The 14,508-nt window shown below is 36.1% G+C and overlaps 3 protein-coding genes across 3 annotated transcripts; 2 read left to right on the top strand and 1 right to left on the bottom strand.

The window, feature by feature from the left end:
* Nucleotides 1-366: 366 nt before the first annotated feature.
* On the bottom strand, nt 367-2,217 carry LOC142624286 (large ribosomal subunit protein eL14y). Its single transcript, XM_075797814.1, has 5 exons — nt 2,077-2,217; nt 1,897-1,998; nt 993-1,122; nt 787-899; nt 367-650 (listed from the first exon to the last, which is right to left on the bottom strand). Exons 1-5 carry the CDS (start codon nt 2,077-2,079, stop codon nt 594-596), a joined length of 405 nt encoding a protein of 134 aa, XP_075653929.1. The 5' UTR covers nt 2,080-2,217; the 3' UTR covers nt 367-593.
* A 4,203-nt stretch (nt 2,218-6,420) lies between these two features.
* Nucleotides 6,421-7,265, top strand: LOC142625022 (uncharacterized). Its single transcript, XM_075798738.1, has 2 exons — nt 6,421-6,989; nt 7,073-7,265. Exons 1-2 carry the CDS (start codon nt 6,421-6,423, stop codon nt 7,263-7,265), a joined length of 762 nt encoding a protein of 253 aa, XP_075654853.1.
* A 3,346-nt stretch (nt 7,266-10,611) lies between these two features.
* On the top strand, nt 10,612-10,962 carry LOC142625023 (uncharacterized). The gene has a single exon (XM_075798739.1). It carries the CDS (start codon nt 10,612-10,614, stop codon nt 10,960-10,962), a length of 351 nt encoding a protein of 116 aa, XP_075654854.1.
* The last annotated feature ends 3,546 nt before the right edge of the window (nt 10,963-14,508 follow it).

Raw genomic sequence — 14,508 nt, forward strand, 5'->3', positions numbered from 1 at the left:
ATGACTACACGGACATCACTTATGAGAAATTCAATAAACCCACATGTGAAAAATGAAAGTTCACTTGAACACTAATATGTCCTAATTAAATTCATCCGGAACTTCGTGATTCATGTCCGCATATTGAAAGGAACAAGTGAGATTATGGGCTAAAAAATCTCTGGACTAGTAGTGTACTTACATGCCAAAGTCCCATCCACCTAGAATTGACTTCATTCAAACATATTATATGACCAAGGGCAACTGAACAAAGCTACAAATTCAGATCACAACATTGGCAGATGAACATACTATGGCGCGTTAAAAAAAAAATATGGGCCCCATAATTGACCCTACAAAAGCATATTACCACCTTGGAGAAAAGCAGAAAACCCAATACCTCACAAATTAAGATTAAACGATGAAACTACATAAGCATCTTGATAAAAAAAAGAAATGTCTAGCAATAAAGATGACTATCATTAAAGTTTGTGAGAAATACATAAAAACTCAAGCTGTTGTGAAACTCTAATTGATTGAAGACAGGCTAGCAATCCAAAAGCACAACTGCAGAAAGTTCAAAACAAAATTGGGAAATCCAGATAAAACTATGCTTATGCGGCATTCTCCTTTTTCAGTTTTGCTAGCTCCTGCTTGACCAGTCCAGCCCTCTGCAAAAACATATTTAAGTGATTTATGAGCATTGATTATTTAAAAAAGAAAATAATTTCAAAGCTAAAATGAAATAGCAAGACAAATAACCAACCAAATGATATTTATCATGACAAATTGAGAGAGATCACCAACCTTAATTTTTGCCAACATAAGCTTGAACCTATCAAAGTCAGTCAGATTTTGCCTTCTCTTCTGGACAATGAGTTTTCTGCCCCAGGAACTACTCTCCCACTTCTTCTTGACATCTGCCAGAACAAACTCACAATTATTATTAAAAAAAAAAACACAGGGTTGGCTGCGAAAATGATTCATGTTCATTCACAATTAACTGTCCTTACCAGCTTTCTCCATAGCATCCAGCAATTCCTTCTTCTTAGGAACCCTCTTAATGTCAATTTTAATGTCAGTGAGAGAAAGCCTCTTGAAATTCATTTGGGACCTTTCCATATCAGGAGCATCAACAAGAGCCTATACCAATTAATGAAGCAAATTTAACTAAAAGATGGATAATGATTATAAATTAAAAGAAAAAAAAAAAACACTTTGTGAGTGAGGTAAGATGTGAAACAATGCATTAGAATCTATTCACAAATTATGAATAGATTGTGTTGCAACACGCACCACTTGCAATTTTAAAGGAAAATCTATTGCACCATAGAGTTAATTTTTGCATAATGAAACATTTCCCATCACAATCATCGCTAAAATTATACAAAATAGACAATATATCACATCCCCAGATAAATACGAATACGAATACAAAAACATAAACCCAATTCAAAAGGAGAAATTAAAAACAATCCTACATCTTTATATGTTGTTAATAATTTCTAACCTCAATTTAACATACTTAACCAAATGTCCAAAAGACAAGATTAAATACAAAAAGCCCAAGTTATTAATAATTCTAACTTCACAATATTATTTGTACGGAAACTAGGCCACTATAAACAAATCATGATATTCATAAACGGCACTATAAGTATCATATCCCATATAGCAGCAAATCAACAAAACAGTTTTAATATACCTTAAAACAAAACACGAGAGACCCTTAAGGCCCTATTTTAGTAAGCTACTTTCTTTTCTATAAATCTAAGCATCCAATAAAAGCTGTGCCATTTTGCTTTATTAAAAAAGAAAAACATACAAAAATCTGATAAAAAGAAAACAGAAACAGATCAAACATTTTTTTTTTTTTAAAGAGAGAGAATTTCGAAATATAAGGATGAGAAGGTTTACTCTGTTCTGGTCGATGACATCGACGATGACGACGAGCTTGCCATAGTCTTCGCCGTAGTTGACGAGGGCAACCCGCCCGATCTCTACGTATCTCTTGAAAGGCTGCCAATCCACAATTCACAAACAAATGTTAGAGAGACATCGAAGATGAGAGAGAGAGAGAGAGAGAGAGGCACTCACCATTTTGGGTTCGTGAGGTGTGTGAGAGTGAGAGAGGCGGAAGCGAAGCAGAGGAAATGAAAGGAGGGTAAGGAATTAGGGTTTTATGTTTAAGCTGGTTTTTATAGGTGTTTTCGACCCTCCGATTTAGGGTTCTTCTTTATTTCTTTTTGGGTTTTTTTTTTTAGTTTTTTTTTTGGGCCGGGTCTGTGAGGGCGAGCCAGCCAGCGGGTGCGCTTGTTTAACCCTAGCTGGGCTTCATTTCTTTTTTTTCTTTTTCTTTTTTTCCTTATGTACGGGCTTCATCTCAATTTTACAAAAAAAAAAAAAAAAAACACTAGTAGGGTTGGTTTTGAGGTCTGAAAATGGCATTTAAGATATAACGACTGATACTAGTGCTCTAAGGGCATTTACATCCAGTTTTTACAAAGTATCATTTTACAACACACTTAATAGCTTGACTTTTATTTTATCATACTACACATTAAAATAATATAAATATATTTCACACTTCTCTCTCTAATCTCTGTATCTCTTACATTCTCTCAACCACCCACCACCCACCACCACCACCACCTAGCTTCCTAGTCACACCACCCACCTCCGTTAAACAACATTCACACCACCCACCACCAAGAATCATTTTAAATCAAATCAACACAGTGAGCAAACAACATAAAAAGAACAGACCCATTAGGACCAACGACGACCAAACAGACCCACCATAATGACCCACGACGACCAAACACCACCCACCACAGTCACCACCACGCCAAACCAATCCAACCCAAACCCCATCGGAACCCAAGGTCCAAAAAACATAAATCCATAGCAAAAAATCCAACCATCAGAATCCAAAAAACAAAAAATCAAAATCCAAACCGCATCAAAATCAAAATCCACCTCAAACCCCATTGGAACCTATCTTAAATCAAAACCCATTCACCTCTGCCACGACCCACTCGATCTCGCTACGCCATGAGTCTATGACCATGCCCATCTCCACCACTGCACACCTCGCCACAACCCACCTTTCCACAACATTTAACTTAAAACCCCCCAACATGAAGACATTAGTAGAGCTTCGGTTATAAATCCTAGTCATCGGCGAGCAGTAGAGCTTGAGCACAAATCCCAATCATCGGTGAGCTGAGCATCCCATCATCGAAGACGAGAAGATTACGCTGCCAAACCCACGTCCACACCACTAGACCCACAACCTAGCTCATGCCGCCATACCCACGACCCATGCCAGACATACGCCCACGCTAAAAAATAGCCACCACCATGAGCTAAAGAGAGATATGAGAGAAAGGAGCTTGGATTGTTCTAAAGAGAGGGAGAGGAGAAGAAACATTGAAGAGAGAGAAAGAGTAGATATTTGGAATAAAAAACAATATACGAGTGTTGTGATTATGCTACAGTACCATCATATATTTGGGATGATACTGTAGCACAATTGTAAATTTTTTTTGGGTTTACAAGTCCAGGTAATGGAGGGTTTTTGGGGATTTGATGCTAAACATACCAACATATAGCATTTGCAAGAACCAATGTAAATACTCTAAGAAACGCAACCATCAACAATGAGCTATGGAACAAATGTGAGGCTCATGAACAAAAATTATTAGGTGAGGATTGCTTAAATTGTCCTCCCAACTAATTAAATATTGTTACTTATGTAAGTGTGCTTAGATGTCACATCACCTCTTTTTTTTTTTTTAATAATAATTATTATTTGTATTAATTGGAAAGTTAACTCACGCATTTGCGTAAATGACAATGTTTTATTAGTTAAGAGAACTATTTCAACAATCCTATCAATCGACCTAATAATTTCTCTTGGTCAAGCTTGTTACAACCACACAAATTACTTTGTCATGACGTGGATTGGTTGTGGGCACAATTTTAAGGCTTGAATTAGTGCCCAAATTGGGTTAAAAGTTGAAACCATGAAGGCTAAAGCTACCATCCCAACTTTTCAAAAGGGATTTTTTTTTTTTTTTAATATTCTTTTGTGTGTAACCGTTGTATACATTTTTATGAATGAGAAGACTAGAAAGGACCAATTACTAAATTATTGTTTTTTCAATAATGTGGAACCTCCCTCATCAAGACAAGGATCATTGAACCCACCCCTTAGAGTGTAGACCACAAATACACAACCTCACAACCTGAACCATATATTGGATTATTCAAGATAATTTCTAGTGGGGAACGAACCAATGATGTTTGGGTCAATATCTCATCCTAAGCCTACAATTGCTAGATTACTTTCACATGTGAGAAATGACAAAAGAGTATATATATATAAATGTATATATATATATATATATATATATATATATATATATATATATATATATATATATATATTTATTTATTTATTTAAATGTATTTTTGTACTTCAACCTAATTAATTCTCAAAAATTCCCCCTTTCTCTCTCTTTTAGATTAGTAACCACTTCCTTGAAATTGGCAACGAATTTCTCAAATTAAAATGGATAAGTTGATTGTTTTATAATGAGGGGAGAGTGAGGGAAACAAATGAGGGCATTGGGTATCAAATTGCAAAATTATAGTATGCTTTTTTGTCATTGCATTATCATCATTATTATTATTTTTAAGTTGATACATTGTAGAAACTTGAAAAGAGCTTTAAGGAAAAATCTCCAATTAAGTATTTCCTAAAATATTTATTGGGTGTTAAGCTCAATTGATATAATTAGAGCATTAGTATCAATTGTGCTATGCCAAATACCTTTTTAACACACAAAAACTTACTTTTTTCTAACTGTTGGGTTGAGAGAGAGAGAGAGAGAGAGAGAGAGAGAGAGAGAGAGCCTGTGGATTAGATGGCGTTGATGGCGGCTTCAAATCGGTGGCGATGGTTGTGGCTTGATCGGTGAGGGAGGCAAAGAGGAAAGGGAAGAGATAAAGAGAAATATTAGAGACAACAAATAGAGAGGGTGGGAAGAGAGAGCGTGAAATACTAAAATATAGGAGGGAAGAATAAAAAAGTAATAAATTTTTTACAATATTGTTACAGTGCCATTCTACTATTAAAATGGCACTGTAGCATATTGCAAAATAAATAGAATTTGAAACATCTCATGTAACAAGTTTTTGTGTTTGTTGTGCTAAATGCTAAAAATTTAGCATTTAACACTCTTGATGCTAGTGCTCTTACAAGATATCACATTTTGTTTACCTTGAAGAACTTTTTAGCTCAAAAGGCACTTTAAGATTTTGCTTAACCCAAAGCCAAATAGACCTTTTAGTGCATGTTTACTAGCTCAAAAATCATTTTAATGCTTTTTAAGAAGTAGAGTTTTAAGTGAGTTTCAATTAACTCAACTGGTAAAGTCTCTGATGATTGAATAAGATATCTAGGGTTCAATCCCCACCTACACCAAAAATTGATTGGTGTCTAGTCTGATGATAAAGAGCAAAAATCATAGAAGCAAACGCCATAGGGTACGTAGAGCTTGTTTTAGAAGTAGAGTTTGTTTTGAAATAAATATGTCAAATATTTTAATGAAATTTTTTTAAGTAAAATATTTTTAGGTGTTTGAGATGATGTGTAAAAATTTTCAAGCAAATCAGCAAAATTAGTGGCTTAACCACCAAAGCTACTAGTGCTAAAGGTCCAGTGACTGAACCGCTGGAACTAGCACTCGAAATGGTGGCTCTGGTGACAATCATCGTTGGAACGACATCTCCAATGATCAAACATCCGGTATTGGTTACTTGAACGACATCTCCGATGACCAAATCACTAACATAGGTCGTCAGAATGGCAGCTTCGGCCACTAGGCTGTAGGCGATTGCCATTGAAACAATGACTTCAATGACTGGATCGCTAGAACAACATCTCCAGTGATTGAATTGCTAGCACTAGTCATCAGAACGACTTCTTTGGTTATTGAATTGCTAGCATTGGTTGTTAGAACAGCGACTTCGGCTGCCTAACTACTAGATCAATGACCTAGCCATCAAATGGAGGAGGAGGAGACTATGCTTTTGGAAAATGTTTTACCAAAATTTTAAAAAGGTAAAACGTTTTAAAACCTTTTATAAAAGATTTTACAGCCAATGGAAAATATTTTACAAGTTTGACCACATTTTATATGCAAACAAACACCTAAAGATGGGAAAACATTTTTCGAAAAATATTTTACTCCAAAACAAACGGAACTTAAATAGTGAACTAGGGAGTGGATGACGCTTGACGTTTCACAGGTTTCTATGGAGATCCTGATACTGCCAGCTAGCAAAACTCTTGGTCTTTACTTAGAGATTTGAGTCGCCATTCTTCTTTGCCTTGGATTTGTATGGGTGACTTCAATGAAATTTTGTTAGCGGATGGGAAACTGGGTTGGTTGGATAGACCAAAGAGACAGATGCAAGGTTTCAGGGATGCATCTAGGCTTCTATGGTTACCCCTTTATCTGGTGCAATCGTAGACTAGGTGATCAGAATACCTGGGTTCGACTAGATAGAGGTGTAGCTACTATTGAATGGATTTTGCGGTTTCCTACTTCCCGTATTCATCATTTAGATGCCTTCCATTCTGACCATAAAACGCTATTGCTTTGTTCAGACTTTGAATTCAAGCGATTCTATAGGAAAGGCAAACCATTCCAATTTGAAGCAATGTGGTTAAAAGATAGTTCTTGTGAATTAGTGATTAAAGATTCTTGGGGTGAGCAAGCTGTGTCGGAATCGGTTTGGGGTTTTCACCGAAAGATTGTGGCTTGCCAACTTAAGTTGAAGGAGTGGGACAAAAAATGTTTTGGCCATGTTCGTAATTCCTTACAGAAGAAGCTTAAAGAATTGCAAGAAGCTGAAGAAGGTGGCAACTATAGAACAAACCCAAGGAGAATTTACATGCTAAGGGAAGAGATTCAAAGGCTGAAAAATAAAGAAGAATGGTTGTGAAGCAGTGTTCCCGGAATGCTTGGCTTAAAGAGGGTGATAGTAACTCACGGTTTTTCCATTGTTGGGCAAATCAAAGTTATCGTCGGAACTTTATAGTTGGTTTGGAGGATAGTGATGGGGTGTGGAGGGAAGATGAGGGCCGAATGGGGTGCATCATTGAAAATTATTTCAGGGACATATATACCACATCCAACCCTTCAGGTTTTGATGAGATTTTGAGTGGCATTCATCCGACTATTACAGAGGAGGATGCTAGATTGCTTGGCTGAGACTTCCATGCTAATGAGATTAGGTTGGCTCTTGATCAAATGGCTCCACTGACTGCACCTGGACCTGATGGTATGTCCTCTATTTTTCATAAATCCTTTTAGCATATTGTGGATGGTGATGTGACATCTGTAGTTCTTAATGCTCTTAATTCTGGTGTGGTGCCTAAGTCAATTAATTCCACTTTTGTTGCTCTAATTCCAAAAGTAAAACACCCAAAAAGAGTTGCAGATTTTCATCCCATTAGCTTGTGTAATGTAATCTATAAGTTGATTGCAAAAGTGTTGGTGAATCAACTGAAAAAATTTCTAGCTAGTGCTATTCTGGAAACTCAAAGTGCATTTTTGTCAGGGAGGCTCATCTCGGATAATGTTCTTGTGGCCTTTGAAACTCTTCATTATCTTAAAAGAAAGACTAATGGAAAGGTGGGACAGATGACACTTAAGCTAGATATGAGTAAGGCCTATGATAGGGTCGAGTGGGAATTTTTGGAACGAGCTATGAGGCATCTTGGGCTTGGGAAAAGGATGGTTTCTCTTATCATGTCTTGCATCAGTACGGTTTCCTATTCTGTGATTCTTAATGGGCAACCGGTTGGTAATATTAAACCTAGCTGTGGTCTACTTCAAGGTGATCCTTTGTCACCTTATCTTCTTCTTATGTGTGCCATGGGTTTGCAAAGTTTGTTGAATAAAGCTGAAGTGGAGGGGCATATTCGGGGTGTGGCTATCTGTAGGAATGGACCAAAAGTCTCACATTTATTTTTTGCAGATGATAGTGTGCTGTTTTGCAGTGCAAAAGAAGCAGAGTGTCAGAAAATTCTTGATATACTGGCTATCAATGAGAGGGGTTTAGGTCAGAAAATTAACCGTGAAAAAACTAATATTTTTTCAGCTCTAACACCCCTCATGAGGTTCAGGTCTGGATAGAACAAATTTTGGGTGTCCCATCTATTCGTCAATTTGAAAAATATTTGGGTTTGCCAGCGTTGGTGGGTAGGGCAAAAAAACAGAGCTTTATTTACATTAAAGAGAGGGTGTGGAAAAAACTCCAAGGGTGGAAAAAAAAATTGTTGTCTCAGGCGGGCAGGGAAGTTCTGATTAAGTCAGTAATTCAGGCGATACCCACTTATACCATGTGCTGCTTTAAGCTCCCTAAGGGGCTAGTTAGGGACTTGGAAGGCATGATTCGCAAATTTTGGTGGGGGTATAGTGGAGAGCATCGGAAAACTCATTGGGTAAAATGGGAGCGATTATGTGAGGCCAAAGAGGTTGGTGGATTGGGGTTCAAAGAAATAGAGAAATTTAACGATGCATTATTGGCTAAACAAGTATGGAGATTGATTAATAATCCTAATTCTCTATGTCATCGAGTTTTCAAGGCTTGGTTTTTTCCGGATTGCTCCATCTTAGATGCAAAAGATTCAAGTTCAGGGTCTTATGCATGGAAGAGTATAATTGGTGCTAGAGATGTGATTAGAAAAGGGATAGTTTGGCGCATAGGGACAGGGTAGGCTGTTCGAATTAAGGGGGATAGGTGACTGCCTGGAAGCGTTAATTGTTCTATCATATCTCCCCTTCCTTCATTAGCCCAGGATGCGAAAGTAAGTTCTTTGATTGACCAGGACAGAGCTGCGTGGAAAACAGAGGAAGTACAACGAATGTTTCTGCCCCATGAAGCGGACGTGATATTGGGGATTCCGTTGAGTGTTCGACGCCCTGAAGATCGCATTATTTGGGCGCACACGCCATCTGGTATGTTCACGACTTGCAGTGCTTATAAAATGCTGGTTTCCCATGATATGTCTTCTAGTGCAAGTAGCTCAAATCCAGAAGGTCAGAGAAAATTCTGGAAGGGCATCTGGCAGCTCCGAGTCCCTAACAAAATAAAGCATTTTGTATGGAGATTGTGTAATAATGGCTTGCCAACTATGGTTAATCTTCGTAGGCGTCACATTGTTCCTAGTGAGACCTGTGCTCAGTGTAACGTTCTGCTTGAAGATGCTCTCCATGCGATTTGGTATTATGAAGTCATTGCTGGAGTGTGGTCAACGATGGATTGGTTTCATCGAATTGCTCCCTCACATCCTTCTTCATTCAGCGAACTATTAGCTAGTTTTTTGTCCATCAGAGAAGAGTTTAGAGCAGAGATATTTGTGGTCATTGTGTGGCTCCTTTGGAATTGGCGCAATGCAATTCATTTTGGTCGCCCCCCTCTGCCCGTGGATAGTATTTGCAGGAAAGCTAGAAGTTATCTGCAGGATTTTCTACAAGCTTAGACCGAAGAGCCTATCCCATCCCGTCCTCCTCCCATGCAGCAGTGGCGCCCTCCGGATCCTCATTGCTTCAAGGTTAATTTCGATGCTGCGGTGTTTCGTCGAACAAGTTTGGCGGGTATTGGTGTTGTTGTTCGTAATAGTGAAGGGGAGGTGGTGGGTGCTCTATCTCTGGGAAGCACGGGTGCGGTGTTTGGGCCGCCACACTCGTGTCCGACGCGGCGGGACGCGGGGACGCGCAGGCGACGCCGCTGCCTGCGCATCCGTGCAGTGTCGGACATTAAAAAAATAATTTTTTGGGCGCAATACGTGCCGATTCACGCCGATACGGTGCCGATTCGGGCCGACGCGCGCGAAATCGGGCCAACGCGCGCCAATTTGGCCTGAATCGGTCCGTATCGGGCGCAACACCGATACCGGCAAAATCGGCTGATACCGGTGAAATCGGCCGATACGGCCGAAATTCCAAAAAAAAAAAAAAAAAGGTGCGGAACGCACCGTTTCACTTGGCTGAAAAAAAAAAAAAAAAAAAAAAAAAAAAAAAAAAAAAAAAAAGGTGCAAACGCACCGTATGGAAAAAAATTAAAACCCTATAGCTCTCAGCCAAAACTATCTCATTTCTCTTCAATTTTCAGTTTTTCACTTAGTCCACTTATGCTCTCAGCCGACCCAGCCCTCTGCCTCTTCAATCTTCATTTTTCTTGCGCCTCTCTCCCACTCTCTATCTTCAACTCTTCAGCTAGGCTCTCTCCCATTCTCTGCCTTCACTTTTGTTTTAGTTTCAAACTTGTGAGTTGTATTTTAATTTTCGAACATCATGGAATGTTTATATAATAGAGTTGTATTCTAGTTATTATTTACTATTGCTCTTAAATTTGGTATATGTTTATATAATGTGAAAAAAGTATGTTTAGCAATATATTAAAAATATAAATAAAAATGTTTTTAATAATTTTTTAATCGCTACACCCCGCCGCACCCACACCCTATTTTTTCAAAAATTGTCGAGTCCGCACCCGCACCAGACTCCCGAAACGCACCTGTGCTTCATAGCAGTATCTTCACCCATTCCCATGGCCCATTCAATAGCGGATTTAGAAGCCTTGGCGTGCTTGAAGGCAGTTCAATTTGCTTTGGAAATCGGCCTCACTCGAGCTGTGTTTGAAGGTGATTCTGCAGTCATCATTAACGCCTTGCTTCATGGTGCGGGTTCGTTGGCTAGCTTTGGAAACATTTTAGATGATATTAGAATGCATTCCTCTGCTTTTCAGTTTCTGGATTTTGTTTCTGTTAGTTATCATTGTAATTTTGTGGCCGATGCTCTTGCTAAGAAGGCTAAGTTAGTTGATGGGGCTCAGGTTTGGTTGCATGATTTGCCATCTAATATTGCCCCTCTAGTTCTCCGTGATGTTCATTGTGGTTGAGTTTATTTCTGAATAAAATGCCCAGGACAATGATCTGGCTTCTCCAAAAAAAAATTGAAATTTTAGCATAAATAGTGAATTGTATAGTTTTCAACTTTAAGGATTCCCTTAATGTTCTTTAACAAAATTGTCAATTTGAGCGTGAGAGGATCAAAGAACTATCGCAAGAAAGCTCTAAACTTTAAAGTACTATTCCTTTTTTTTTTTTCTTCTTTTTTTAAGAATGCTTTAAAGTTCTATTCTAGTGGTGCCTTATCAAGTTTTGTTGTATAATTCATGCATGTATATTTCTAAACATGCCCGTTTGGATTGAGAGGGAGTGCAGGGGAAATAGAATAGAGTAGAGTTAGCAAGAAATTTGCTTAATTTTTGACAAATTCTACTTTACTTCTCTCTACCCTCTCTTCTTCTCCCTTAATCAAAAGGGACACTAGAAATATCTGAACAGACGGTGACCATTCCCATGAAGAAAAGTTTGGTACACTGCATTGACAGATTAGAATCGGGTCGATAATACAGTTTAATTCTAAGGCCACTGAATTTATTGGCAACTACCTTGCAAGTTACAACCTTGAACGCGCAATTGGGGTTTGAGTTGTTCACAAGTCACAACCGCGCAATACGTTTGAATAATGGGGCCTCTATACTACAATAAAATGGCAAAATGCCAGTCTCCAATAATTTTCTCTCTCACCAAAGCGATCCAACACGTGGAATAATGTTATAATAGACTTTGAAAATTAACTTATTTTGGTAACTGACCTTAAGCAACTGAAACTAACAAGTCTTGCAATTGGTTGTCACTTCCGGTGTTTATGAGGAGAAATCCACTATTCAAACCTCCTACCTCAACCATTGAATTAAATAAAATAAATAACAAATTCTAACTCTAATATCTTAGTGAGGTTTGAAATTTTAACTTATGGTATTTGCTTTATAATGATTGCCTTTTGGTGTAAGTGGTGGTTGAATCACATATTTTTTTATTTGACAGCATGATATTTTACTCGTTGAGTTAAATGGAATCCACAAAAATACAATAACTCTAGTATAATATTTTCTTTAATTGTTTCTTAAAACTTTCTCAAAAAAAAAAAATGTTTCTCAAAAAAAAAAAAATTCTATGGTTAAATTTAAATGTATAAATGCATTGACGATTTTTTTTTGGGTAATTCAATAGTTATAACAAAGGAAAAGAGATTTGAGACTAGAGGTAAGGGTGGCTACATGTTGAAGGTAAGGTGGTCATAGGACTGCTTTGACCTAAAAAATAAAATAAAAAAAATTTATAATTTGTCTACCCTTAAAAAAATTCTGACGACCATAAATTTTTTTAAGCCCAAAAAAATTAAACTATGGTCCTTTAACAATATATTTGGCTCTTTCAAAAAAAAAAAAAGTCCAATGAAATTTTTATTGAACTAAAGTTTGAAAAAGACATGAAAAAAATTGAAAATATGAAAAAAAATTTTATACAATGAAAATTTTTTATTGATAGTGAAACTATCATGCAATGATTCAAAATATGAAAAAAATTGTAAAACTTAATATATTTTTGTGTATGTATTTGTCAATTTATGAAGTTCTTTTTTTAATGAATTTTGTATAGTTTAAGTTTCTTAATAATCACCATTTAAAATTTTTTTGGAGGTGCCATTGTCTAAATGTTTCTATTGCAAACACCAGGAGATGTCTATCAATTAAATTACAAGGTTCATGAAAATTGTATTGAATTTAATTATCCTTAAACAAGATAATTTTTTTTGTGCTTTATTGATCAATGCAATTAAATATTTGAATTAAATTGGAAAAATCCAGTGTACTATACCAAAAGTATCGTGCTTCAATTTCACCCTTTATACAAATTTGTCGCTAACCCATGCCATACATGGAATAGTTAAATAAAAATTAAAAGTACTTATTTTGCTTAAAGGTTTATGACTTACCTTTAAAAAATGTATAACTTGATAATGAATGAAAATAAGTAATTGTTTGTTCAATATAATGGTTTAGAATTTTTTTTTTTCTTTCATATCATTGGTTCCACATAACACACCCCTGTGTGAGCTATTTATGGTAATGACTTCACATAATACTTAATTGTAATTAAATTTATTATCCACTACCAATCTAATCTATGTTATCTTGATAGTAGATTTATAAATTGCATTCTCATATTCTTAGAGTGCCTCATTATTATTATTATCTATATATAATATAAAACCGAAGTTTTTGACTTTTTGAGAGACTTACGTTAGAATTAAGATTAAAAAAATAATTATAAATTTTTTAAATTAGACCTTACATTAGAATTTTTTTTAAAGGACTCACTTTAGGTTTCAAAAAGAAAAGAAAAAAGAAAAAAGAAAGACTCACGCAAAAAAAAAAAACTTTAGGATTAAGGAAGAGAGAGAGAGAGACTCCTGTTCACTATTTAGTTTAAAAAAAGACCACAAGTTAGATTTTTTTTTTAATTTTTAAAAAGTACTCACTTTAGTTTAAAAAAAAGAAAAAAGAAAGACTCACATAAAAAAAAAAGGATTAAGGAAAAAGAGAGAGAGACTCCTGTTAGGACTTTCTCATTATTTAGTTTAAAAAATTAAAATTAAAATAATGATGTGAAAAATTATGAGAATTTTAGAGATTTCGATTATATATACAAGGGTGACATTTATTTTAACACAGGCAACTTCCGGTAATGTTAGAAAATTTGCTCCATTGACCAATTTTTTATTTTATTTATTTATTTAGAGTTTGACTACAATGACAGTGTAAGAATTATAAAAGTCTTCTATTCCACTTTTAGTGTTTAGCATTATAGTTACAGCAACTACAATGTGCCATTTTTTTTTTCCAATTTTAAACTTTGGTTTCTTTACAGGAAAAAAAATACAGGGGACAAATTATAAATATTTTTTAAAAGAAAAATGATAAATTATTATTGGTGAAATATAAATTAAAATACCTAAAATGGATAAAACACTTATTTAATTCTAGGACTAGTGGCGGGTTCTAATTAGCTCATATGCTAAGATATCTTATTGTAGAATAAAATATTTGAGTTTGAATTCCATTTACACTAAAAATCAATCAATTAACGTTTTCACCTTAAAATAAAAGAACAATTATTATTAAGTAGAGTCAAAAGAGATAGTTAGGATTGGTTTGGATTCAGCGTTTCCTTCAGCGTTTCACGTTTGTGTTTTGATGGGCGTGGGACCCACGACTACAGTGACAGGAAGTAAACGCGCAAAAAATCTCAGCTGAAACGCAAAGAGGGCACAAAATTCATTGTTCACGCACTGTTTAGTACTGTTCACATACTGTTTATGCACTGTTCATGGGACCCACAATCACTTTATTCAAAAAAATATTAAAAATGGGTCTTGTAAGTGCACAATTGCACCTGGACCCAAGAACAGTTATGGGCTCAGGCCCAATGAGCCTTAAACAATACGAATTTGTAGAGTGTGGGCTTTAAACCTAGGTTAGAAGTGTGTGGGGATTAAATGACAAACTAAAGATTGCCAGTACTTAGAAACAACA

This window comes from Castanea sativa, chromosome 2 (assembly GCF_040712315.1).
Source record: "Castanea sativa cultivar Marrone di Chiusa Pesio chromosome 2, ASM4071231v1".
In the NCBI taxonomy this organism is placed as follows: domain Eukaryota; kingdom Viridiplantae; phylum Streptophyta; class Magnoliopsida; order Fagales; family Fagaceae; genus Castanea; species Castanea sativa.